Source organism: Mycteria americana, chromosome 25 (assembly GCF_035582795.1).
Source record: "Mycteria americana isolate JAX WOST 10 ecotype Jacksonville Zoo and Gardens chromosome 25, USCA_MyAme_1.0, whole genome shotgun sequence".
Classification (NCBI taxonomy): domain Eukaryota; kingdom Metazoa; phylum Chordata; class Aves; order Ciconiiformes; family Ciconiidae; genus Mycteria; species Mycteria americana.
In genome coordinates, this window is record NC_134389.1 from 2,182,220 (window position 1) to 2,208,144 (window position 25,925).

General features: G+C 47.7%; 3 protein-coding genes across 3 annotated transcripts; 1 reads left to right on the forward strand and 2 right to left on the reverse strand.

Annotated features, from left to right (window-relative positions):
* Positions 1–764: 764 nt before the first annotated feature.
* On the reverse strand, positions 765–1,733 carry LOC142420698 (uncharacterized). The gene has a single exon (XM_075524882.1). It carries the CDS (start codon positions 1,731–1,733, stop codon positions 765–767), a length of 969 nt encoding a protein of 322 aa, XP_075380997.1.
* A 5,845-nt stretch (positions 1,734–7,578) lies between these two features.
* Positions 7,579–9,060, reverse strand: LOC142420927 (uncharacterized). Its single transcript, XM_075525264.1, has one exon. It carries the CDS (start codon positions 9,058–9,060, stop codon positions 7,579–7,581), a length of 1,482 nt encoding a protein of 493 aa, XP_075381379.1.
* Positions 9,061–23,672: 14,612 nt separating this feature from the next.
* Positions 23,673–24,683, forward strand: LOC142420694 (uncharacterized). Its single transcript, XM_075524878.1, has 2 exons — positions 23,673–24,536; positions 24,579–24,683. Exons 1-2 carry the CDS (start codon positions 23,673–23,675, stop codon positions 24,681–24,683), a joined length of 969 nt encoding a protein of 322 aa, XP_075380993.1.
* Positions 24,684–25,925: the final 1,242 nt, after the last annotated feature.

Below are 25,925 nucleotides of genomic sequence, written 5' to 3' on the forward strand. Positions count from 1 at the left end.
ACTGCAGAGCAGGGGACACCTGGGGGAAGCTTGCCCTCGTCCCAGGGTGCAGGACGGAAAGCTCTCCTGTGTGACCTGCGTGCAAATGCGGTGTGCTCCTCTGCGATGCGGGTGCGACCGAGGTAAGCCTGGATAGACAGTAAACTGTCTGAGGGCTGCTAATGACTCTCATTTCTTTAGTCAAGCCTTCTTCTAAATACCACCCCGCGCTGCTTCTTTTACTAGGTCTCTGGGTAACTTTTCAACACCAAGAGCTGTTCCCACAGACGGCAAATCTAGTCTTAAGAGTGTGATTACTGCCGTTACTTTACACGAAGGAGTGGTATAACAACAAGGAATAGTTTTTTCCAGTAGTAGGTATTAGAAACAGCTTTAAAAAATGGAAAATAAATCAGACAGAGAGCAGGAATCCAGCTGCAACCTGAGTTTAATATGACTGGGACAACTGGCAAATATAATTGATCCAGTCACAGTAAAAACCTCTCGGGGTGTAACTGTAACAGGGTTGTATCGGTTTGAAGTTCAAAGCCTGAGCACCTGCTCAGAGTTACTTAACTTCTCACTAACATCTTTTCTGTTGCAGGAATAACTGAAGCGTGGTCAAAAAAGAAAAGCAATGCACTCTATGAGTTTAACATGGATACAATAAGGGGTAAAATAAGGCCAAAGCTTCACTGGGGTTTAGGAATGGGATCGGGGGAGAAAAATAACCTCAGACCTCAGCTACACAGCTCGCTGTTTTCACAACTACTTCTTTATCTCCTTTACCACAGCCATTTTGAAGCACAGCGACTCTTCTTGGAGTGGCTTGAATGTTTCACTCCCCCTGCATGATGCTGCGTCGAGTGCTGGGTGGCCCGTGGGTGGAGGCACTTGGACTTGCTTAGGTGTTGCGTCGATGAGCTCTTGTGCTTGGCTCCTTCCTGCAGCAGCGAGCATTTGGCTGTGTGTTGCTGTGAGGAGCGCTCCTTTATTCCCTGCCCAGGGGGGCACTTGGGCACGTGTGGCTGCGGCAGGCACTTGGTTACATTCTGCTGCGAGGAGTAGGTGGTGACGCACTCCTGGGTCGGGTAGCCCTTCATGCACTTCTGCTGGGGGAACCCGCCCACGTACTCCTGCAGGAAAGACTGCGTTATGCACTGCTGCGGGGGGCACTCAGTGACTCCCTGCAGCGGCAGGGAATAGCTGCTGGTTGTCCCCTGCAGGGACCGGAGCTCTGTGCCGTACCGCTGCGATGAGCATTTGGATATCTTCTGCGACCTGCATTCGTCCTTGCACGAGGATGAGTACTTGATCCCACATGGTGGGAACTTGAGTTTGCCTGGCTCTGGACACCTGGGTGCGCACGGTGGGAGGCTCTTGGCCGTATGCTTTTTCTCGGGGCGGCTGGTCTCACAGGGCTGGAAACTCTGCATTGTGCTCAGCTTCAGGCTGGGCTTCCTGCAAGGCAGAAGGCGAGTGGTCTCGCAAGGCTCAGGGTACAGCAGGACACACTCCTGTACATAGGGCTGACAAGACAGCAGAGGTGCCTGGGTCACGCTTGGCTGTGGGCACACATAAGTGAAAGGTTGCGCGTAGCTTTGCCATCTCGGCATCGGGCTCTTGATCACGCTCACTGGGTGGCATGTGGTACTGCATGCATCGGTCTGGGGCGTGCACTGCTGGATGCTTTCGGTGACATACCCCGATCCTGGCAGGTACAGGTGTTTATACCGCTCCCCATAATAGTGCATGGTCATGCAAGGTCCTTATGCCTGAAAGAAGCAGGAAAAAGACAGTTCACATAGGCATCGGCCATTTTTTGTGATGCAAGACTCAGAGTTTCCCTGCAGGCATCTCAACATGGCAAGCCCGCACCCTAGCTCTCCTGAAGGTCAGAGGCTCTCAGTGACTCAAGACCAGGCCATGATTACCCAGGTGAGGAGAGGAGAGTCTGTTCTCAGCTCGTGCCCCCACACCCTTCTCTTAAGAGCTCAGAAACAATCAGGGATTGGAGCCAGGCAAACTGGGGTGTTTTCATGCCACCCTTCAAAGACCAGCTAAGTGTCCATCAGAGCATTTCACCAAGAAGTGACATTATGACCATCTGCCTTACTGCCTGGAAACCTCCTGTGTCCCCACTGGGACATCCTTTCAAGTTTATGTCCCGCAACTCCCAAGCACCAGAGATGAAAGGCAAGCCAAAATTAAAGGTATGTCCATGCTGTCATACTCAGGTGTGGCTGCAGTTCATGCGGGCAAACCCAAGCTGAGGTTATATTAGCTAGCTGAGGGTAAGGATAGGTTTGCGGCAGCATGGAGCTCAGCACGTACGACCTGCCTGCCTGCCTGCCTGCCGATTCCTGGTCCCACAGGGGTCTGCTGGGCTGGCAGCGTGTAATTACAGGCTCTGAGCTTGCTACCATAGCATCAGCTTCGCTGCCTCTGCAATCCTTGCAGTCCCAACTTCATACCATTGTGTAGGCATCTTCAACAAAAGAAAAGAGGCAATACAACAGGACTGTTTCTAAGTATTTGGTGAAACCATAACAGGAAAGGAGAAGCTATCAAGGCAAAATCTCAGCCAGTGTTAACTGCTCAAGCTTCGCTGAGTTGAGAGAGTTGCACCCATTTAAAGCAGCCTCTAGTCCTGCACTACAGTCATACCGAGCCATAGTGTCCTGGTTTTGTTATGGTAACCTGAAGACCCACTGTCGAAGTGCCTGGCATAGCAGCTCTGACTGATAGTGAAACCTCATCCTGGCAGCCCCTGTGCAAGCAGCACGAAGGGGAGTCTAGCCGAGACCGCATCCCTGAGGAAGGGACCATGTGGCACCATCTGGAGGTCCACGCTTTCCTCCTGAAACCACTGTGAAATGTCTCACTTTGCCTTGGCCCTGGGAGTCATAGGAGAAACCATCCCATCTCATTCCCCACTCCGGAAACACCGGTTTCAGGGAGTTTTCTGAGTTTAAACAGGATTATTTTGAGCACACCAGGTGCTGGAACCACTGACGTGCAAGGTACTCCGATCGAAAATGTTTTTTTCATTTCAACGTTGTTTGGAGATTAAGGCATAAATGACTGTAAAGAAACTGTATTTTCTGAACACCCCCAGTTCTCTCTATAATTACAGTAAGGCGTTTTATCTTCCAAAAGCCTGTTACTGGGTGGCTGTTACCAATAACAATGCTGTGTGTTACTATCATTAGGAAAACTTATTATCACTACAATTATAATAATCATCGACTAATGAAAACAACCCATTGAAAAACAATGAGAGCAATTGCTACTGCTGCGTGTACAATGCTAAAGTATCTGGTGATGCTCATCAAGATAAAAAGCTTCTAAAGCAGGGGGGATTATTTACTTCCACGGGTTGTTTGCATCTCAGACTTATTTTTATCATTGTTAGCCTAGACAGAAATTTTAACATGGTCAGACTTAGCTAGAGAGCCTCTCTGCTGACTTTCACATTGGCACTGAAGTTGGTCAGCTTCTTGCTATTACCTGAAAAGTTGCTCCGTTTAAATTCTGTAAAACAGCAGCAAATTTCTCCACACCACTTCCTTTAGAGGAGTCGCCTTTTCGCGTGCAAGCTCATATCTGACTCCTGCCAGCATCGAGCCCTTTATGTAGTCAACAGCTGCCTTTGGACTAGAACTAACAGAAAGTGTAAAAAAGCCCACAAATCCCACTCCTGACTTCACGGTCCATCTGGAAGCGCTTTCCCAATATTCTTCAGTTTAGCATGGAGGAGACGCTCCAGCCGTTAGAGCCACACATGCTGGTGCTGAAGGCAGCATCCCCCAGAGGATGCTTCTCCGCGAGTACACAGGCAGGACCTCTGCCTGCTCCGGCCACCCAGGAATAAAACAGCATTTCAGGAGCTCCATTAAAAGCCAGACTTACCCACTTCATCAGTGAGAACAACCGGAGAGAAGTGCCTAGGAGAGCCCCGCGATGGCAGAGCTTTTATACAGTGAATAAGTGCCCTAGGGGAGTGAGGCGGTTTGGCTGGGTGATGCTCTAATTGCCTGCCAGTCCCGGCCGAGCCACGTGCAGCTTCACGCCGGCAGGAATGGCTGTCCTCGCTCTGCAGGGCTGCCATCACTGGCTGGCACTGCCGGGACATCTGGCTTACTTGTGAGCGTCGTGAGGGGGAAAGTCCCGATCCAATGGGCCAAACCAGTGAAGCCCCTGGCCGGCCAACAACACCCTGTTGTCATGGGTTGTCATGTCAATGAGGGGCTGCTCATTGCCCTCACGCTACGAATCCCATGCATGATGCCAAGGCATCCCTGCCCGCCCATTGCAAATCCAGGCCAGCTAAAATACACCTTTCCACCCAGAAAAAGATTGCAGCTGAGACCACCAAAGGGACTGCCCAAGGGACTCGTCATTTCCATGGGCGCTGCATGCATGAGTCCCTTCGGTGCCTTTGAAAACGCCATCCAGGAAGGACTCTCGGCAACTTTTTGCAGACCATAATTACTGTGGCATGCAGACTTCCTTCACTTACACAGGGAACCCAAGGAAGAGACAGATGATTGGGACTGAGAAAGCCTTGGGCTAAGGGCAAGACGGCTACCAAAAAAGACTTGCCACAAAGTGAATAAGCTGCCAAAAGAGGTGATGCTTTTCCGGCACCACAAAGGGGAGAAGGGATGAGCAGGAGCACTGGGGAGGCCCAGGGAAAGGCGGCTGAATCAAACCAGGCTCGTGTCCTGAAAACACAAATCACATTTCCTGCTCCGCTGCACAGTCTCTGCACCAGTCATCCCTCCCTTTGTTCCCTGTTTATGCCATGAACAAACCCAAGGGAAAATTAACAGTGGCATGAGAGTAAGTGCTGGCAGGGAATGCATTTTTACGTAGTCATATCTGCATAAACGAAGGCCCTGGCATTTTTATTCCTTTAATGCAAATCTGACACCTATGAATTGGGTTCTAGCATGCTGGGAATTCAGGTGAGGTCCCACACATTGAAATAAAAAGAGGTGAAATAATTTAACTTTTAATGGAGTAGATGGAAAATTTCTGACCTATATGAAGCACCGGGGATGCTGCTGGTTTGCCAACCCTGGAGGTATTTAAAAGACGTGTGGATATGGTGCTTAGGGACACCGTTTATTGGTGGACTTGGTAGTGTTACTGGTCAACATCAGTTGATGGTGATCCAACATCATTTATGGTTGGAACCAATGATCTTAAGGCTCGTTTCCAACCTAAATTATTCTATGATTCTATGATTTGAAGAGGAATATTGATCTCCAGCTTATGAACCACTGAGTAAATTTTCTATTTCTGTTTTCACCAGAAAATCCAGAAGCCTGCAGGTAGGTTTGTTATTTACATTTCTGATTTTTCCAACAAAAAAAATCTCCCTCAGTATCATAGAAAAAAATACAAAGTGCATGTTTTCCTAGTTGATGCCAACATTTCAAGAGCTACAAAAACCAAAGGGAAGAATGCTTTCTCTAGGCTTATCTTATTTTCCGCAACTGAAGACAAAAGCACTGAATCCAACCTGCATTTCTCTAATTTTCATAGTTTCACTCCCCTGAACTACAACGCCCTTTTTAATGTTAAATGATCTGACCCAAGATTTTAGGAATCAAGCTGGCATCAGAGAGCAGGTAAGCAGATTAATACAATTTTTATAAGCTCCATAAATCCAGTTCCTAGGCAAGCTCCAGATCAAGTAGCCTTCAAGTAATGCTAATATTCAGTTTAGTGTTTCCAATGTAGGTAGCAAAATATTAATCTGATGATAACATCATGCCCTGTCATCCGAATGTTCTTAATTAGCATCTGTAAAGTCCTTTCATCTGAGAGAGACGCACAGTGCCACATGGGACATTATTGTGGGGGCTATTATTATTCCCAATTAAGCACAGGGGAAACCGAGGCACATTGCACTGTGGTCACTTGGCGGAGCAGCGTGAGTCAGAGCCAGGGTCAGAACCAGACTTTGTCGCAACCGCCTCCAAAACAAGCCCCACGTTCTGGCAGCCGCTCCACCCGTGTGAGTTGAGGTCCTACACCACCCGGCCACCCACCACCCAGGAAGATTTTCCTAATGATCCCCTGGGCTCTGGCTCCTATGGGAAAGCCACAATGATGTGACGACTCCTCAGAAGGCCACACCGTTGCTCATTTCTTGGTTTTAAAGCGGACAAAAAACGTTGGGTTGTGAGAGCATCCATGGCTCTGCAAGGTGGAAGGAGGGGCACTGTCACTGCTGCTCTTGCACCCTGCCTCTCCAGGCCAAAGCATCGTCACTGGACATTCAGGAGAAGGTGTGAAAAGGGTCTGCTCTCCCATGACCCACTGAGCACCCTGGGGAAGCAGCCAGATGCCACCTCGACATTGCTAGATGCTCAAGTCTTAGACACCTCCTTGCCTTCAGAGGGCAGTCCGTGGTGGCACCCCAAGGTCACCCAGAAAGGGTGGAGCAGGGCAGGATGTGAGGCAGCGTCCCGGCCCCAGTCACACCCTCCTCTTCGTCTTGCGACACTTGTTTTCTGCCCTCCAAATACGCATGATCTACTTAGCGTGAGCTACTACTCATTTTCCTAATGATAGGGTATATTACAGGATTTTTATATTTTTCAGGCGGGAGTTCACTATATTTAATAAAGAACACCAGAGAGCAAAAAGACAAAGTATTTATCTGAGGTCAGACAACTATATTTATTTAAGTATATATATATGTATAATGTAAGTATACATATAGATATATATGGTTTGTTTTCAATACAGTGTATAGTACACATCTTCAAGCAGCATAAAGAATATAGTTAATAGCTTTTCTAGCTCAAACATTTATAAAATAGTCGTGCTACAACTTTCAGTGTTATTTCAAAGACTTTCTTTTGTTTCAAGTTGTGTTTTCAATATTAATTAAAGCAACCAAGTGAATAAAAACGTTCATATATAAAATTTTAGCAAGGACTAACTTCACCGAGTCAGAAATCCTGTCTTGTTTGGGGACTCTACTGAAGTCAACGCAGAGTCAGTGTTTTAAAGCAGCAGGGATTTCTGGCCACCTTCTGAAATGAAGGCCATTGGAGTAAGATTCGTATACCACTTGCTTAGCAAATTTACGTTTGGCTTCCAAATCTGTGAGTGAAAACAGCTGTTTTGGAGAACTCGCAGCCTCGTGGAATCCAGGTTAACCTGAACATTGTCTCCCAAGGCCAGGACTAAACCCGGAGCTAGGCATGGGCCAGCCCTCCGCCGGCCACACAAGTCCTCTTGATGCTGTTGTGATCTGGACTTCTTAAACATTTCTATTTCTTTTTTTTTTCAAATTTTTAAAAAAATCACTATTCATTTCAATTAGGTGAGAATTTAATAGCATCCCACTAAACTATGCCTTGTAGCAGATTAAGGTACAAGCCACAGGCACCTGGAGTGCAGCCATGGAAACAGTATCGCACCCTGGCCCAAAACAGAGCTGGGCTACAGGGGAAGTACTGGAAAAAAGAGATAAAGCAGACTTAAGCAATAGGAACCAGTCGGCAGGTGGTACGAGGAGATAAAGAACCCCTGCCCCAAAGCTGTACCTCGCTCTTTTTCCGCGAGCCTTCCTTTTTACCAGGGCCATTTGGAGGCAGAGCAGTATTTTTTAGAGTGACTCGAAATTTTTACTCCACCCGACTGACATTGCTGCGGGACACATTTGGTGGCACACGGCTGCTGTGGGACACACTTGGTGGCACACTGCTGTGGGACACACTTGGTCACACACTGCTGTGGGACACATTTGGTGGCACACGGCTGTGGGACACACTTGGTCACACACTGCTGTGGGACACATTTGGTGGCACACTGCTGCGGGACACACTTGGTCACACACTGCTGCTGTGGGACACATTTGGTCGCACACTGCTGCGGCACACACTTGGTGGCACACGGCTGCTGTGGGACACATTTGGTCGCGCACTGCTGTGGGACACACTTAGTGGCACACTGCTGCTGTGGGACACAAGTTGTCTCACACTGCTGTGGGACACACTTGGTCACACACTGCTGCTGTGGGACACACTTGGTGGCACACTGCTGTGGGACACACTTGGTCACACACTGCTGCTGTGGGACACACTTGGTGGCACACTGCTGTGGGACACACTTGGTCACACACTGCTGCTGTGGGACACAGTTGGTGGCACACTGCTGTGGGACACACTTGGTCACACACTGCTGCTGTGGGACACACTTAGTGGCACACTGCTGTGGGACACATTTGGTCACACACTGCTGTGGGACACATGTTGTCTCACACTGCTGTGGGACACACTTGGTGGCACACTGCTGTGGGACACACGTTGTCACACACCTGGTCGCGCATTGCTGCGGGACGTACGTGGTGGCACACTGCTGTGGGGCGCAAGAGGTCACAAACCGGTGCGAGACACACTTGGTTGCACACTGCTGTGGGACGCACGTGGTGACACACCTGGTCGCACACTGCTGCTGTGGGCTGTACGTGGTCACACACTGCTGCGGGATGCACTTGGTCGCACACTGCTGCTGTGGGACGCCCTTGGTCAGGAACGGCTGCTGTGGCACACATGTGGTCACACACCTGGTCGCATGCTGCTGCTGCGGGATGCACTTGGTCGCACACTGCTGCTGGGGGGCATAGGTTGCACACTTGGTTGCACACTGTTGCCGCACTTCCTTGGTCGCACACTGTTGCTGCGGCACGCACTTGGTCACACAAGGCTGCTGCGACACATCCTTGGTTGCGCATTGCTGCTGCGGCACACAAGTTGTCACGCACCGAGTTACACATGGCTGCTGTAGGATGCTCTGGGTCACACGCTGCTGCTGCGGCACACACTTGGTTGCATACTGCTGCTGCGGCACGCACTTGGTCACACACTGCTGTTGGGAGAAGCTGGAGGACATGATCCGCTGCCGGGGGATGCAGGGGGCCACATACTGTGGGGTGCACAGCGTCGAGTGCCAGGTAGGCACTGACAGATGTCTGGCAGCGTACATCGGCGGGCACTTGATGGGGATGGGGTGCTGGTAGACTGGAGGGAGGCACTGCTGTAGGTAGCACGACATCTCGGTGAGGCTTCGGCAGGACTGGAACGACACGTGAGAAAGCAGAGCCTTTAGACAGGCAGCCGGCTGAGTTTCTCCCGGTCCCGCTGCTGCCCGCACCGCAGGACCAGCTCGCTTCACAGGGTGCCAGAGACAGGTCCCACCTATGCAACAGTCTCAAAACCACGCCAGCAGCAGCCAAGAACCCAACCCATCATTTCTAACTCTGAAACACGGCACTAAGTCAAACAGTGGGGAAATTCAGAGACACGTAGCGCTAAATATCTCCCCAGACTGCAACTCCCTCCCCATCACCTAGACCTCCACAGGGGAGAACTGATCTTGGAGGTCAGCAGAGGAATGGCTGATCTCAGACCTGCCTTTCAATCATGAAATCCAGTTTTCCCTTCCTGCTTTTGGTTGGCGGCTGCCTCTGACCTCTTGCTGATGCATCAAGAAAAAAGCCCAACCCAGAAACAAGCTCTGAACCTCTGGCCACATCTGCCATAGCAGGAGAGGCAAAGAGCACCCAAGGCACCGCTGCTTGGTGATCCTGTCACACCACAGGCAGGCAGAGGTTCACAGCTCAGTCCCAGCATCACAAAGTTCATGCTCATTAGGGAACCAAAGCCAATTAAAGGGTAGAGATACCACAACTGAACACAAACCCGCTTACAGCTCTTCTAGCATTATGTTCCCTGATACACCAAAGCTGCTCTGACTGTTGTCAGGCACTCTCAAAAGCAAACAACAATAGCGGCACCCCAATTACTGCTAACAACCTTTCCTCACATTTTTCCAGGAGTGTCTCTTTGGACTCGGATGCCCAGCTGGAGACACTGTAAGAGAATGCACTCCCACTGCAACACAGCAATTCCAACTGACTAGTTTTAAAAACTTTTCCTATAGAGCATTTTTTATATGTAAAAAACCCAGAAATAAATCTGCATTTCGCCAGCTACAGAGGCTCAGCACAAGCCAGACTTACCCAGCTCCCTGGTGAGAACAGCTTTGTGATGTGACCAGTGAGCCCTAATAGAGGGAGAGCTTTTATATAGCTACTAAACGTGCCTTGAAGGTATGAGGTACCCACAACATCTCCTATTAGCTCCTATGCAAAAGCTGTCCTGTGTGCAAGACTCGCAGTGACTAGCATCAGTGTACTCATCCCTGAGGATGAGTAGTTGAATGTCAGCTCCCCATAGTAAGAGTAATTACCTTTTGTATAATCCTCCCTGGCACGGTAAGACTGAATGGTATTTGGAGAGGCAGGCAGCAGTGGCATCCCCTGCCTCAGGGGTTTTGCAAGGCAGAAGTGCACCCAATAACATACTCTTATGGCCTTCCAGAGGTCTCACAGTCCCTGGAAATGTCCTGGTGGTCCCCAGAAATGGGGCCATCCCATCACTTGGCCTCTTTCCGCACACACGTGGCATTGGCTTCATTCTGTGAGAGCTGCACTGACTCCTCCATGTCCTTCTCTAGCTTTTGTCCCTGATTAGAGCTGGCAGCGCTTCTCAGCTGCCCTATAATGCCCAGCAGCCGGGGTCAGTGTTGTGTGCAGGCTGGACACAGGGAACCGGCTCCTCTGAGGAAAACCAGGAGCTCCTAGTGAAGTTCAAATCACCCCCTTGGGTGGGTGCAGTTCATCATCCATAGAGAACTTCATTTTTAGCTCTCGTAGCTCTGGAGAGCACCTGGCTGTTGGTGTCCTGATGCTCCCGTGATCCCAGCGCAGTCACCTGTTATCAGAGCAATGGGAATACACCGTCCAGTGACTCTCAGATGAGCGGAAAAGATGAGCTACAGTCACATTTGATTGCAGCTCTTGCGCAACAAGCTCAGCTGTCAAAACTGGCAGCACGACAGGCCACAAAAAGCACCAGGAGCAGATAAACTTCCTCCAGTCCTGCAGGTGACTTTCTTGGTGAGTCAACTTCTTACCGCACACTGTGCCCAGATTAAAGAAACTAGTCACTGAATATCTAATCGGTGCTTTCATGTGTATGTTATCACATGAAATATCCCCAAAAAGTGACAATTTCTTCCTGCTGACTACAAGGAGAGCTGAGGGGGACCAGAGCAGGGAAGACCAGCAGGGGGACCAGACCAGAGCTCTGCCCCACCGACATCTAGCACTGGCTGAGATGAAACCCAGTTCCTGAGTATGTTTATTAAAAACTGTGGTTTCTTGTGAACTAGAGAAATGGCTCTCCCCAGGTGGTTTTTGAGGCAAAGAAAAAGGTCCATAAATAATTTTGTAATGAAACTGAATAAAGTTTAGGAACTCTTGGGCAGCTATGCCCCACACCAGCCAAGAATCACAGAGGGTAAAAGGCTCCCTATGGTAACATAGGCTTCTCCAGCAAGAATGAATCCTAACCCTTGCTTGTCAGCACTGAGTGTGTTCGTCTTTGCCTGAACCACAAGAAATGTGGCTTTGTTGTGGCATCTCTCCTGCAGAAATTGGTTCTTTGATTCAAAGCCATGATTCTTCATTGCTTTTTAGCTCCAAAGGTTGTAGGCGTGATCCTCCCTGTTAACCAAAGTGAGCAGTTCACATTTAAATTATTTTTATTCTAGTCTGGATGCAGGCACTGCCCCAATCTTCAAAGAAATCCTTATTTCATTCCATACTTGACTGAAACCCCGCATGTACCTGCCTAACTTACTGAAAGCCCAGGTGAACTTTAATTATTTGATCACAACAATAACTTGTCTTTCATGTTAATAACCAGTAGTATCTGTAAGACTGTGTATTTAAACCTTCTTAAACAGTACACTCCAAAACTACAGAATCAAAGAAAGAAAGAAAAAAGCCAGAAACCCAATTAGGCTCCATTTTAACTTTGGCAACATAGCACCTTTGGAGACTTTCACTATGTAACAATTTAATGAGTGTTTCACTTTCACATGACAATGCCTGTCAAAAACGTGTGCTTCTGGTGTCATCTCTGCATATTCTGGTAGTATCCACCTTCTCCCCACAAGCCAGCCCTGCCCTGCAGTGGTTGTCAGCTAAGAAATTCTCCCGTGATTTTTTAATATGCCTGACTCAACCTGGAACACAGCACGAGATGAAGGTAGGAAAAGAAGTTAAAACAGGGCTGTGGCACTGAGAAGTACGAAGAGGGAAGCTGAAAAACATCCTGGAGGAGACGCCAGGTAAGACAATAGGGAATCCACCACCTTCCCTTTAATAAGTCAGGAATGCAAAGGAGCACCGTCACAGTGCAGCAATTTTGGAGCATGAGCCAATGCACCAGGAATGCAAAGCTCCCTGCTGGCTCCAAATATAGAAATTTGGCAGAAGAACAAGCCAGTCAAAAAAGAAGATAAAAGAAACAAGGTAAATTGGCTAGGTGTGTTCTGGGATATTGAGAGGAAATCTCAAGTGATGTAAAATTAGCCTTGCTCCATTAATGGTAACAAAAAAATACTGATAAACTAGGCAAGGAGCTGTAAAGCAGGGGGGAGCTACAGCGGGGAGCTGTTAAGCATTAAAACCAGCGCATAGTGAAGGACACTACATGTGATAGGCTACAACAGGAACACAGTCCTCTCTTGAGCCAAGGAACACAGTCCTCTCTTGAAGAAATAGATGCACCTTGAAGAAGTACCTGCATGGGTCTGGGATGGCCATTTCCTCCAGTCTCTCCAAGACACAGCCATTTCCTCTAGCCTCATCAAGGCATGGCCCTGTCCTCCAACCTTGACAAGGCATGGCCATTTCCTCCAGCCTCGCCAAGGCATTGACATTTCCTCTAGTCTTGCCAAGGCATGGCCATTTCTTCCAGTCTCACCAAGGCACAGTAATTTCCTCCAGTCTCACCATGGCATGGCCATTTCTTCCAGTCTCACCAAGGCACGGCCATTTCCTCCAGCCTCACCAAGGCATTGACATTTCCTCCAGCCTCATGAAGGCATGGCCATTTCCTCCAACCTTGCCAAGACATGGCTATTTCACAGAATCACAGAATTGTATAGGTTGGAAAAGACCTTTAAGATCATCGAGTCCAACCGTAAACCTAACACTACCAAGCCCACCACTACACCATGTCCCTGAGCACCTCATCCAAATGGCTTTTAAATACCTCCAGGGATGGCGACTCCACCACTTCCCTGGGCAGCCTGTTCCAGTGCTTGACAACCCTTTCAGTGAAGTAAAATTTCCTAATATCCAGTCTAAACCTCCCCTGGCGCAACTTGAGGCCATTTCCTCTCGTCCTATCACTTGTTACCTGGGAGAAGAGACCGACCCCACCTCTCTACACCCTCTTTTCAGGCAGTTGCAGAGAGCGATGAGGTCTCCCCTCAGCCTCCTTTTCTCCAGGCTGAACAACCCCAGGTGCCTCAGCCGCTCCCCATCAGCCTTGTGCTCCAGACCCTTCCCCAGCTCCGTTGCCCTTCTCTGGACACGCTCCAGCCCCTCAATGTCTCTCTTGGAGTGAGGAGCCCAACACTGAACACAGTATTCAAGGTGTGGCCTCACCAGTGCCAAGTACAGGGGATGATCACTGCCCTGCTCCTGCTGGCCACACTATTGCTGACACAAGCCAGGATGCTGTTGGCTTTCTTGGCCACCTGGGCACACTGCTGGCTCATATTCAGTCAGCTGTCAACCAGCACTCCCAGGTCCTTCTCTGCTGGGCAGCTTTCCAGCCACTCTTCCCCAAGCCTGTAGCGTTGCATGGGGTTGCTGTGGCCCAAGTGCAGGACCTTACACTGAGCCTTGTTGAACCCCACACAATTGGCCCCAGCCCATGGATCCAGCCTGTCCAGGTCCCTCTGCAGAGCCTTCCTCCCCTCCAGCAGATCAACACTCCCGCACAACTTGGTGTCATCTGCAAACTTACTGAGGGTGCACTCGATCCCCTCGTCCAGATCGTTGATAAAGATATTAAACAGAACTGGCCCCAGCACAGAACCCTGGGAAACACCACTTGTGACCGGCCACCAACTGGAGTAAACTCCATCCACCACCACTCTTTGGGCCCGGCCATCCAGCCAGTTCTTTACCCAGCGAAGAGTACAACCGTCCAAGCCATGAGCAGCCAGTTTCTCCAGGAGAATGCTGTGGGAAACCGTGTCAAAGGCTTTACTGAAGTCCAGATAGACAACATCCACAGCCTTTCCCTCATCCACCAGGCGGGTCACCTTGTCGTAGAAGGAGATCAGGTTGGTCAAGCAGGACCTGCCTTTCCTGAACCCATGCTGGCTGGGCTTGATCCCTTGGTTATCTTCTACATGCCGTGTGATGGCACCCAGGATGATCTGCTCCATCAGCTTTCCTGGTACCGAGGTCAGGGTGACGGCCTGTAGTTCCCCGGGTCCTCCTTCCGGCCGTTCTTGTAGATGGGTCACATTTGCTAATCTCCATTCAACTGGGACCTCCCCAGTTAGCCAGGGCTCCTGGTAAATGATGGAAAGGGGCTTGGTGAGCACATCTGCCAGTTCCTTCAGTACTCTTGGGTGGATCTCATCAGGCCCCATAGACTTGTGAGTGTCTAAGTGGTGCAGCAGGTCACTAACCATTTCCCCCTGGATTATGGGGGCTGTATTGTGGTCCCTGTCCCTATCTTCCGACTCGGGGGGCTGGGTACCCAGAGAACAATTGGCCCTGCTATTAAAGACTATTAATTTCCTCCAGCATCACCAGGCATGGCCATTTCCTCCAGCCTCATGAAGGCATGGTCATGTCCTCCAGCCTCACCAAGACACGGCCATGTCCTCCAAAGTTGCACGGCATGGACATTTCCTCCAAGCTGTGCGAACCACTAGAGCGCAGCATTCGCACACGCAACCACCTCCTGCAACAGCCTTGTGGAACCAGATACTGGTAGCTGGGAAACTGCCTTCAGATACACTCTTTCTCCAGGGAAAGAGTTTAAACTGGCAGCCTGTGAACTAGACCCAGCCCAATGCCTTTGTGTCATAGGACCCTATCTGAATGCTCCTTACTGTACCAAGACACTGGCATGAAGTTAAATCTGAGTTGCCAATGCTCCCTGCAGCCCAACCACAGCCTCTTGTTCCCACCGCTGGAAAGGCCGGAGTGCCTTATTCCATCTGCTCACATGTACGTGTGCTTCTGGGCACTGAGAACACACGGAAACGGTAGCTGGGCTGCACGTCGTGTTCTTCACAGGAGAGGGAGTCTGTTCAGTTGATTGCTGCAGGGCAGTAAGGTGTGTGCAGGGAGGGGAGGGCGGAGAATAAAGGAAACATGAGAGAATAAGCAGAGACCGCACTTTTATTGTATCAGTCTTGTAATTAGAAAGCAGCATACAGGCTGCAGATAATAAAACTTAACATATTATTAGCCCAGCAAGCAGTAAATTCGCAATCTCGCTATTTCAATGATTTAACAGCACTGAAGGCAAAATACTAACCCCATCATGCATGAGAATTAAACGCTACTCACTTCGACTCCTTCTTGCTTCATTTTAAAAGTGTTTTATTACTTAATGAACTCTTGCTGTTCTGCAATTAGTAGCCCCACACACCTCTTTGTTCTGGTTGCTAGCAAGCTCAGTGGAGGTTAGTCTCTGTAGAAAATCTGACTACATGATCATAATAGCTCTGGTGACTTTTCAAATACTTAAGCTGAGCTGTGGAGTTTCAACACAACTTTCTCGCTCCCCAGCACCCATATCGATTAGCTACACCACCCATTAGCTGGGCTTCCAATGGGAGAGAAACCTGGGTGCTGAGGTACGAACGCAAAGCTTGATTGCAGCCACAGCTGTCCCCTCTGCAGCAGCAGCAGACGTTAACTCAAAGGCACGAAGCCCCCAGCAGCACAGCTCCAGGGACGGCCAGCACCTCTGCTCTGAATGGGGAAGCAGCATGTGGTCGTCAAGGCACCCAGCTGCAGAAGATGAAGCTGTGAAATATATGTAGTGGAGCCTCTATCACACCAGCAATGAGAACGTGAAGTTACCATGGCATGCCCCGGATTTTGTTCCTCTGCCATCACTTTCCATATACAGGAGCTGCTTTGTCTTGGGAGGCCGTTGACTCGGCTTCTGGTTTTGCTGTTGTTCCAGGTGTGGCACGGAGATGAGAGCTTGCGGTGCCTTGGCTGGTGGTGGGCATTTCTTGGCTTTGATGTAAAAAGCTCCTCAGGTTTCTTTTCTTTTTGGCTGTTGCTGTGTCTGGCTCTGCCACTGCTGGGTGACTGGTGCTGGCTCCAGCATGGCTTTGCTTACTGCAGGTGGCAGAGGGGCTGCTTGCTTGCACTGCTGCTGGTTTAGCTGGGAGGATATTCTCCCTGCAAGCCAGGGACTGGGAAACACATTATAGGAAAAAAGAAAAACCAACGTTTTTGAGGAAATAAAAAATTGCACTTTTTTTTTCTTTTTGTAAAACAACAAACCAAGAGAGGCAAGAGAAGCAGCAGCAAAAGCAGCACTTTGCAATTAGAAACACTGGTAGCTTCACCTTCACCCACATACAGGTGTTAGAATGAAGCAAATTGTGAGAGCTCAGGATTGGTATGATTTTAATGACTAACTCAGAGCAATGGAAAGGAGAAGATCCAAGATAAGTCTCTCTCTCTTGAGCTGGAAGACCAATAATTGCCCCTCCCAAGCTATCTTCCTGCTGTATATTCATCCACTCAATGTCCTTTTCATTATTCAGACCTTGTCAGATGATCCCTTTTCCAGCACTCAGCCATGTTAGTACTGGTTTGCAGTCCAAACACCTCTGAGGACACCAAGGCTGGGTCAGAGTCTGTTTTGTCAGACACAGCATTCGTGCAAGGCTGTGAGGCTCCTCAAAATCTTCCCTGCTGCTCTGGGATCTACCCCTTCCCTTTCCTCCCCAGGGAGTTTGTTCTATCAGCCAGAACATGTTATTAAATCAGATGCTCAGGACATACTAAGCTTTTAAAATTTCCTCTTTCCATAGCAATTCAGCTAATAGAGCAGTTTTAGAATTATAATGCAAGGCATGTCTGTATAGTCTCCAAGTCCTCTGGGCCTGATTCTCTTCCTATAATCACCTCGTGCAACGGTGTGATGCCATCAAAGTCACAAGAATGGCATAGGTATAACCAAGATTATCTCCATTAATCTGTGGCATTACACAGATGCAGAAACAGTTGGAGAAGGAACAGTTTAATTCCTAGAGCCTGCAGCTCCTCAAATTTAATCTCAATTAATTCCATTTGCAAATGGAAGAGTCTGAAATTGCCATCACCAAACTCTAATCCTACAGTAAGTCATATTATGGCAAGTCTAATTAACAGTATTTAATAGATTCATCAGAATCAGACACCCAACCCACCAGTGAAGCAATGAATCAATGCCAAGACAGTGTAACAGACTTGGGTGTCAGAGAGGTCCTTATATACCCCAGGAGCCCTACCTCCCGGAGAGAAGGGCCTGTGCTGTACATTGTCTACATTTTTTCACAGCTCCAGAACTGCCCAATTTGCAGAAACAGGTGTTTTTTCCTGACCTTTAGGAGAGAAAACTCCCCATTCTTAGGCATTTTCTATTTTAGCAGCAGGAGGCTGTTGTGTTGGCCACACCTGAAGCATGAAAGCTTGTTCTTATTCGGATGTTTTCCAAATGCTCTACTCTAAAGCCCCATGGCTTCAGTCCTGCCAGAAACAACAACAAAAATAACGCAGGCAGCAAACTCACACAGAAATTCAAAATGTGGGCCTGAACCTCAGGGACAATCAAGGTCTTTTCCGACTTCTTTAGAAGCATAAAGCAACCTTAATGCAAATGCAAGTGGTGTGCGGAGAACCTCCCTGTTGCACCAGGCGCCTGCCTGACCACCATGCAGCTGACACTCCAGCAAGCCAGTATCTCATCCCCTTCCAAGAGGGCAGGGAAGCCTGAAATGCAGCACTGTACCCCAGCTCACTGCTCTCCAGCAGCTGCAGCGCTCCAAAGATGAGCACAAAGCTAGGGTGACCCCCAGACTGCTCTACTTTGCTATTGCACGTCCTGGTGTATGGGCTAGAAAAGGCTGACGACAGGCTAAACTCCAACAAGTTCAGTCCTGAGCTCGAGTGCATGAATGAAGCAATTGAGAATTAGGCTCTTTGATGTGATGGCTGACTGGAAAGTGCTCCTGTTGTGCCCAATGGGTTTTCAATGAAGCAATCTGTTGTACTCAAGAAGCACAGGAATAATTCTGCAGAAGCAGTTAGGAATAAATTTAGGCAGGGAATTAGGAGAAGATTTTCAAGAAGCAGTGCAGGGAGACTCTGGAACAGGCTGCCAAATCAGAAAATTGGAATCAAAATATGGAACAAGCTTTAAGATGGAGGTTGGTGAATTTATGGAAGAGGTTTTGTAACTATGAATACAGAGTCACAGACTTAACTCAGTGATTCAGCCATGTGCGTCTCTTGAGAGTTGTTAAACTAATCCATTGATATAGGTTTAACAGGAAACCCTCTGTTTCCTGGGAAGCTCAGGTGCTGTATTGCAGCAAAAATGAAGACGAATCACTCATGAAATAACAGGCAGAAAAGAACATATTGAAGCATGGATACTTCATACCCAGCACTTGGATACTACAGCATTTGGCCATCCCTTGTGGGTGGCCAGCTTCTCGTCTTCTGTAACATGACTTGACACTCAGTCTCCAGCACTAGGAGAGAAGATGCTTTAGTGACTGGACTCACAGGCAGACAGACCGATACTAGGAAATTCAGTAACAGGTAATTATGTCTTTTGTCTCGTGAGATGAGTTAATCAAGATGTCCACCCTAAAATGATGACAGACACAATAATAAAGAACAAGATGGGGTGTTAACGAAATAGTGTCTAATTAGGCCATCAGGGTGAGCCATGTCTTGGGAGATCCAGTTCAGCAACTTCTGAATCACACCAAGACATGAAATCCAGGAGTGCAATAGTTTCCTCAGATCATTTTCTCTGTGCACAAAGGTTTAAAGTACTGGATGGAGAAAAATCAAAGAGCATCCATGCAGATGTGAGGTGAGGATCACAGTGAGCAATTCACATCCTGAGCTGAGGTTCTCTGCAGTGGTCTTGACTTCTAAAAAAGCTGATCCTTTTTTTCAGACTGAAGCAATACAGCTTCAGGACCCTTAAAGGTATTGAGACACTCATCTCAATAATAAACCAGATAAAGTTGACGGCTATAGACCTCCATTCAGAGCTGCTAGCATAACTGCTGCATACCTCCCAGGGTATCTTGGACTTTTGGGGACTTAATTACCTGATCAGCACTTGCAAGGCCACTGATGGGCTGATAGCAGCACAGCACCTACCCAGGCTGTTTGGGAGCTGGAGTAGCATTTTCTGTCTAGGAAGGATGGGCTCGGGCCAGTATTTTTCTCACTTGTGGTGTTATGTTCCCTGGAATTCATGGTACAACTTCTGTATCGACTGGGAGCTGAGCTGGGCTCCACCAGCTGAGAGCTGAGGAGCTGCTTGGCTTCACGTTCACTGTAAAACCACCTTACTCAATGCACGTTTCTCCCGTAGTTTCCCAAATGTTTCAGTAAGGCAGGTTTCACTGCATATGGCATTTGCCTCTAAAAATAGTCTTTGTGCAATTCACATGGAAAGGGAAAGCAATTACACCTCTACTATGGGAAAAACATTCACTCCCTTTCCACGGGCTGACTTCAGAGCCTCTTCGATGGTAATTACCATCATTTTTCTGCTGAGGTTGCTGACATGGAGGTGAAGTGACCTCCCCGAGCCTCTCCAGACCTGTATCCAAACCAGTGTTTAAGGTCAGGACGGCCCCACCTTCTAATCTCGAGACAGGGTTCAGGTCGTCTCCCTTCCAGCTATGGAAAGTGATTTTCTTTAATCGCTCGATGTTGCAAGTTGAGGCTGGAAATTTGACACCTAAATATTCCAGAAACCTCACTGCTTGCTTAAATAAAAGCAATGTCTCAACACAGAGCCATGGCTGTACAGACTGTAACAGTCTTTGCCTCAACACTGCTCCACAAGTGCTACGTGCCCTGTTTCTCTCAGGTGCTCTAATTGATGGACATAACAAAGGTTACTGAAGCTCTGACCTGAAGATGCATATTCACTTGTGAGTATTGCACAAATTTTCAAATGCAATGTTTGATCTAATGAAATGCACTGTCTCCTTTCAAACCCAGCGGCTCTGTCCTCTTCAGGCCAACAAGTGCAATGATAAAACCAACTTTTTTTATGAGTCTAAGCTCATTCCCTCTATCTTCCAGCTTTGAAGGGCTATATTCCAGGAGCATATCTCAGCAGAAGGGCTATTTTGATAACCACGAAGCGTGATGCTACCTAGAAAGTGGACAGGCAGGTTCTCCGCTGCTGGAAAGTGTCCTAGTTCCTGCCTTCAGCAGAGCTACAACTGCAATTTGTACCAGCAGAGCAGCAGGTGAGGCCTGAGTCAGGGTTAGGTCTTGGGTTGGGATATTCCCCACTCTAGCAAAGGCTGGCAACTAAAACTAAGCAGCTTCCAGAGCCAGCCAGGCAGGCAGCCAGGCAGGCAGCAAGGCAGGGCCCCACCTGCCATGAGGTAAGAAAGGAAGTTGCATGGATGAAGTCACGCTATAGGAGAAGATGTGGTCTAAAATTCAGGTGTTCTGTCCTTCAGTTGCCAAACGATTATTAACATAGGAAGTTACACCACAGCTAGAAACAGCTTCTTACATTTGCAGCCCAGGAATCCCAACCGGTGACCCAGCTCAGCCTGTTGTAACGATTGCATCTGGACTGCGTGCTCTGATAAAAGCTCTGGTAAAATGGTGGGGACAGGACAAAGATAGTCCCAAGACAACGAAATATGATGAAATTCACCTCTGTGTGGGATGCATCGTCTCCGCTGCTGAAAATAATCCTACCATCAGAAATGAGGACTGTTTGACTTGTATCCTGATAGCTCCCTGAGATTTTGAGGGTAATAATCAGTGCACTATTTTCACTCAATAAATTTTTTTTACATGGAATAATGGTTAGGGAATAAACTGTATACGCTACAAGCTCCCTTTATTTTACATGTAGATTGAAACATCTTTTCAAATGCCATTCTGGCACCTAAATGAGACGAGTGTCCAAATTCCATTTGGATGTGATAAATCTTGTATACTATTAAAAAATCCCTTTACTTTTCACGTGATACATGGAGATAAATTCAGTTCCCTCTTCTGTCACATTTAGATGGGTGGGAGCTGCATCTTCTGTACCACGGAAAATAACATGCGTTCAAAATTGTCTGTTCTGAAATGAAAGAAGAATGAAATCTATGAAGAACTTAATGGGAAAAAAAATAAACCCTTCCATCATGAGTTTATAGAATCACAAGAAAGTCACTTTAGAAAACTCATTCATGAAAAGCAGGTGAGAGAAGTACGGATTAGCCTCCCATCTTAAACTACAAATACATCCTAAGAAGCAGGGGCATTAACTGACATGAAATGACTCAGTTGCATGGGTTGAAGTGGAACCGTGCTGCTTAACACCACACCAAGACCCCTGATCTCAGTGGGGTCTGCAGTGAATGTGTTAACCTGAGGGTATGACCTTTATTCACACAGAAAGTTTTTTGTTAAATTGGAGTAGTCAGAAAGGGGATTAAAATGCATTCTGCACCGAAAGCCTCTCTTCACAATGCCTACGTGTAAAACAAGTCTGTGGAGGAAATGCACAACGGCAGTTGTGAAAGAATGAGCTCATTACCCAGGAGGACTCATTCCCAGAAGGCAGGGCTTTGAAACCATATAAAAGTTCTCAAATCTCCGTGCTCCACCATCCACTTGACTTTGTGCTTCTCCCTGTTGACTGGTTGGGTAAGTCAGAGAATACTGATACTTTTTTGTGATGTCTATAATTTTACTGCTTGGCTTAATGTAGGCAGACTTTTTAAAGAAGTGTTTTATTTGATACCTGTGAATATGCAAAAGATTCCTGCAAAGAAGAGAAATCGTGGGCATTGGGGTAGGACAAGCAGTCTTGGAATGACTCTGCAAGGCAAATTCAGATTGCGTGTAAATCTGAGGATAGTTAAGTGCTAAATTAGACCCTTTCTGAAGAAGAGATTAGATAAAAATTATGTTGGTTTAAGTATAACTGATCCTGCCTTCAGGGAAGGAGACGGTCTAAATGGCCTCCTAAAGCTCCTTCCAAATCTATTTTCTGTGATTCTGCTATTTATAACAAGAATAGTTTTAAAACTTCGATTTCATTGAAGAATTATTTTGTAAAAGATAGATTTGGGAGTATGAGGGGCTGTAGGGAGCAGAAGAGTGAAAGTATTCCTAGTGTGGCATCTCATTCATGCTAACCATGTCAAGAGCAATATATTAACTTGGTTTAAGATCTTATCAGGTCCTTATAAAGAAAATAGCAAGACACAAGTGATACTGATCTGGAGGATCTAGGAGGATGTAGAAGAGAGCAATGAATTTGCTTTGAAGATGTGCTGAGAGGAGTAGGCAACATGGGGCAGGGAGAACAAACTTGCACACTCTCACGTGAACTGTGTTGGTGCTAGTCCTGTGTTGAGGGGACTTAAAAATGCCTCTTCCAACCAATACTTCTGTGATTCTAACCTTTTACTTGTGCCCTCAGATTGTCTTTAGAAAAACAGCAACACAGGCTTTACCAAAGACACAGCACCAGTGCAGCTGAGCCTGGTGCCTGCCTTCAGCAGCCCACAAAACAGAGGCAGTTTCATAAATTGTTAGGAAAACCCATTTGGCCTGTTGCACATTACTGGCCTTGGGAGAAGAAATCGCTCCTAATTGTTCTGATTCATGCAAGCTACATGTATTATTAGTGGCCATGACAATCCAGAAACATAGGGACGCATTACCACTGCTAATTCTTTCCCTGACAGTTGGAAGGACTGTGCCACAGGTAACCTCAATCCATTACATCATCAATGAAGTCAGAGTGAAACCAGAGCAAGAGGAGGAGTTGGCCTATTGTTACTGTAAGGACTCTTAATACTAAAGAAAGAGATCAGCTTACTGGTGAGGTCCACCTCGAGGCCTTAACACCTCAGGTTTCTAATTCCAAGTAAGATCTGAAAATCATTTTAAAAGGGGCAAAATCAAATGAAGTATTTCAGTTTTGTCAACATAAAATATCCTGTTGGGCCCAGATTTATATTTTTCTACTTTTTGATACATGAAACATTTTTAAATGTTTGTGTTCGGCATTCATTTTTTATTATTATTATTTTTACTTTCTGAAACTGCTATCAAACCAGCAGATCTGTTATTTGCCAGATCCTCTCATCAGTTCCCCAGGACAGAAATGAAAGGGAGTTAACACGTTGGGAAGAGCTAAGCAACAGGAGGAAGAGCTCTGAAGTGTAAATCAGCTCCAAGTTCAAAGGAGTGGCTCTACCTCAGTTAGACCTGACAGGGCTGTCCCACATTGCAGAACAGAAAGGAAGAACAAGATAAGACAGAGTCAGAGCAGGAGCTGAAAGGCAGGATAAAAAAGAAAGAGCAAATCATAATTCTTTCTGAGCCAACCTGCCTTGGGAAACCAAGGATAAACTAAGAGAACTTTACTCTTGCAGCTGATTCATGTTTCTTACAATTGTTTCACCCTTATCCCAGTGCAGTTCATTTAGCAGACACAATAACACTCTGACATTTCTTTCAGATAATCTTGTTTCCTGCAAAGATGTCTTTGAATCAAATGCAAATCAAGCAGGAAATCACCCTCCCACCTGGCCTGAGCAAAACCATCTCAAAGCAAAGCCAAGAGCCTGTGCCGTGCACTGATCCAGTCCCATGTCCACAGCAGCAACCTGAAGTCCAAGTCCCAACACCTTGCCCAGAACCAGTCCCAGTAGTAGTCGTACCATGCCCAGAAAAAACAGTGCCATTGCCAACACCGGTGGTGGAACCAGGCAAGGGAGAAACACCAGTGGTCGTAATACCCAAGTGTCCACCCCAGGAGCAGCAGCAGCAACAGCAATGCAAGCTACCACCAACTTTCCCACCTGTATCATGCCCTGAGCCGGTTCCATGCTCCGAAGAGAAATCAGCGTGCAAAGAGCTGCCTGTGCCAGCCCCTGTTTCCTGCTCTGAACCAACTCCATGTGTGCTGGAGAAGCAGGAATGCAAGGAGATCCCTGTGCCAGTTCCTGTTACCTGCTCGGAGGCTGCAGCATGTCCCCAGGAGAAGCAGCAATGCAAGGAGATCCCTGTGCCAATCCCTGTTCCATGCCCTGAACCTACACCATGTCCCCAGGAGAAGCAGGAGTGCAAGGAGATCCCTGTTCCCACCCCGTGCCCTCCAGAAAAGCAGGAGTGCAAGGAGACCCCTGTGCCAATCCCTGTTCCGTGCCCTGAACCCACACCATGTGCCCAAGAAAAGCAGCAGTGCAAGGAGATCCCTGTGCCAATCCCTGTTCCATGCCCTGAACCTGCACCGTGTCCTCAGGAGAAGCAGGAATGCAAGGAGATCCCTGTGCCAATCCCTGTTCCATGCCCTGAACCTGCACCATGTCCCCAGGAGAAGCAGGAGTGCAAGGAGATCCCTGTGCCCACCCCGTGCCCTCCAGAGAAGCAGGAGTGCAAAGAGATCCCCGTGCCAATCCCTGCTCCCTGCCCTGAGCCAGAGAAGTGTCCTCCCATCGAGCAGCAGCAGGTGAAGCAGCCCAACCAGTGGCCACCCATGCAGAAGTAACTTGCAGCTGACAAGGGAAGCCCTGAAGAGGGAAGAAGATTGCAAACCCAGACCTCCTCTCCCCGTGTCTCACAACCAGAGGTCATTTTCCAACACCACCCTTTTATTCACTGCAGAATTTCTGTTAAGACGCACAGCTTCCAATTCCCCCCCGCAGCTAACGCTAGCATTACCCTATACTAACAGCCATATGCTAACTGACACGTCAGGACTTTCAATAGATAATAAGGCTTCAAGCGGTGTCGTAGGCACGTGCGTTCAGCTTTCCAGCGGCCTGAATTTCTGCCCTCTCCCAATCATCCCGCTGGCTTTTAATGGCCCAGAGAGAGACCAAAGAGCATGATGGCACGCACGAGTCAGGTTCATTAAGCTAAACGTTCAAGCTTAACACAAATGCAGTTAGGGACCTAGAGCTCATTGTCCAGACCCACACGCTGCCTCCTGGTTTTCATGCCTTCCTCCCCAGCTCCCTGTATGCGAATGCCATCTCCCACCTTGCATTTAGGGTTTTTGCCTATTAATAATAGGATTTGAGGTTTGTGCAGAACCCGCTGCTAAAGGGTTCTGGTCAACGGCAACAAGACTTTCTGAATCATGCATCCATAGTGCTGAATACTTTATGCAATTAAAAAAATCCATTGGGCTAGAGGAAATAGAAAGATTTTTACAAAAGAGCCAACACCTCTTAATTATCTGCTTAGCTGAATTGGTAGTAATCAGTGCTTTCCTCAGAGAGCTCACCTTGGATTTTCTAGGATGTGTAAAAGAACAGCTCGAGGTGAGATTATTTATGGAAAATATATAGATAATTAAATCCAATCCAGACATGTTTTGAAATCGATTAACCTCAGGCGTGGCTTCCATCTATCAGACAGGGGAAAGGAGGAAGCATACACAATGCTGTCTCAATTACACCCTGGAACATGTTCCACCACATAGTGTCGTTGCATATGTATTTGGTACTTATCTCTAATTATTTTAGGCTGATATTGTATCCAGGATTTATTTCACTGTGAAAATCGACAATAAATATGACTTTGAATACCAAGTTGTGGAGATCTTTAATAGCGTCTGCTTAAGCAGATGAGAAGGAGCCTCAGCTTGCAACAGTCAGTCATTTTTTAAGTTCAAAGTTGGGCAAACCGGGACTTGGAAACTTGGGTGCTCGCCGGGGACCCTGGGTCCGCTGCTCCTCTCCAGGTGCCCAGGTTAGAGAACCTGCAAGAGTCCCTGCACCGTGTC

Bases quoted from the DNA above. Each gene is read 5' to 3' on its own strand.
- LOC142420698 (XM_075524882.1), bottom strand. From the start codon at position 1,733: ATGCACTATTATGGGGAGCGGTATAAACACCTGTACCTGCCAGGATCG.
- LOC142420927 (XM_075525264.1), bottom strand. From the start codon at position 9,060: ATGTCGTGCTACCTACAGCAGTGCCTCCCTCCAGTCTACCAGCACCCC.
- LOC142420694 (XM_075524878.1), top strand. From the start codon at position 23,673: ATGTCTTTGAATCAAATGCAAATCAAGCAGGAAATCACCCTCCCACCT. The intron at 24,537-24,578 runs GTGCCCACCCCG...GAGTGCAAAGAG, and splicing joins AGGAGTGCAAGGAGATCCCT to ATCCCCGTGCCAATCCCTGC.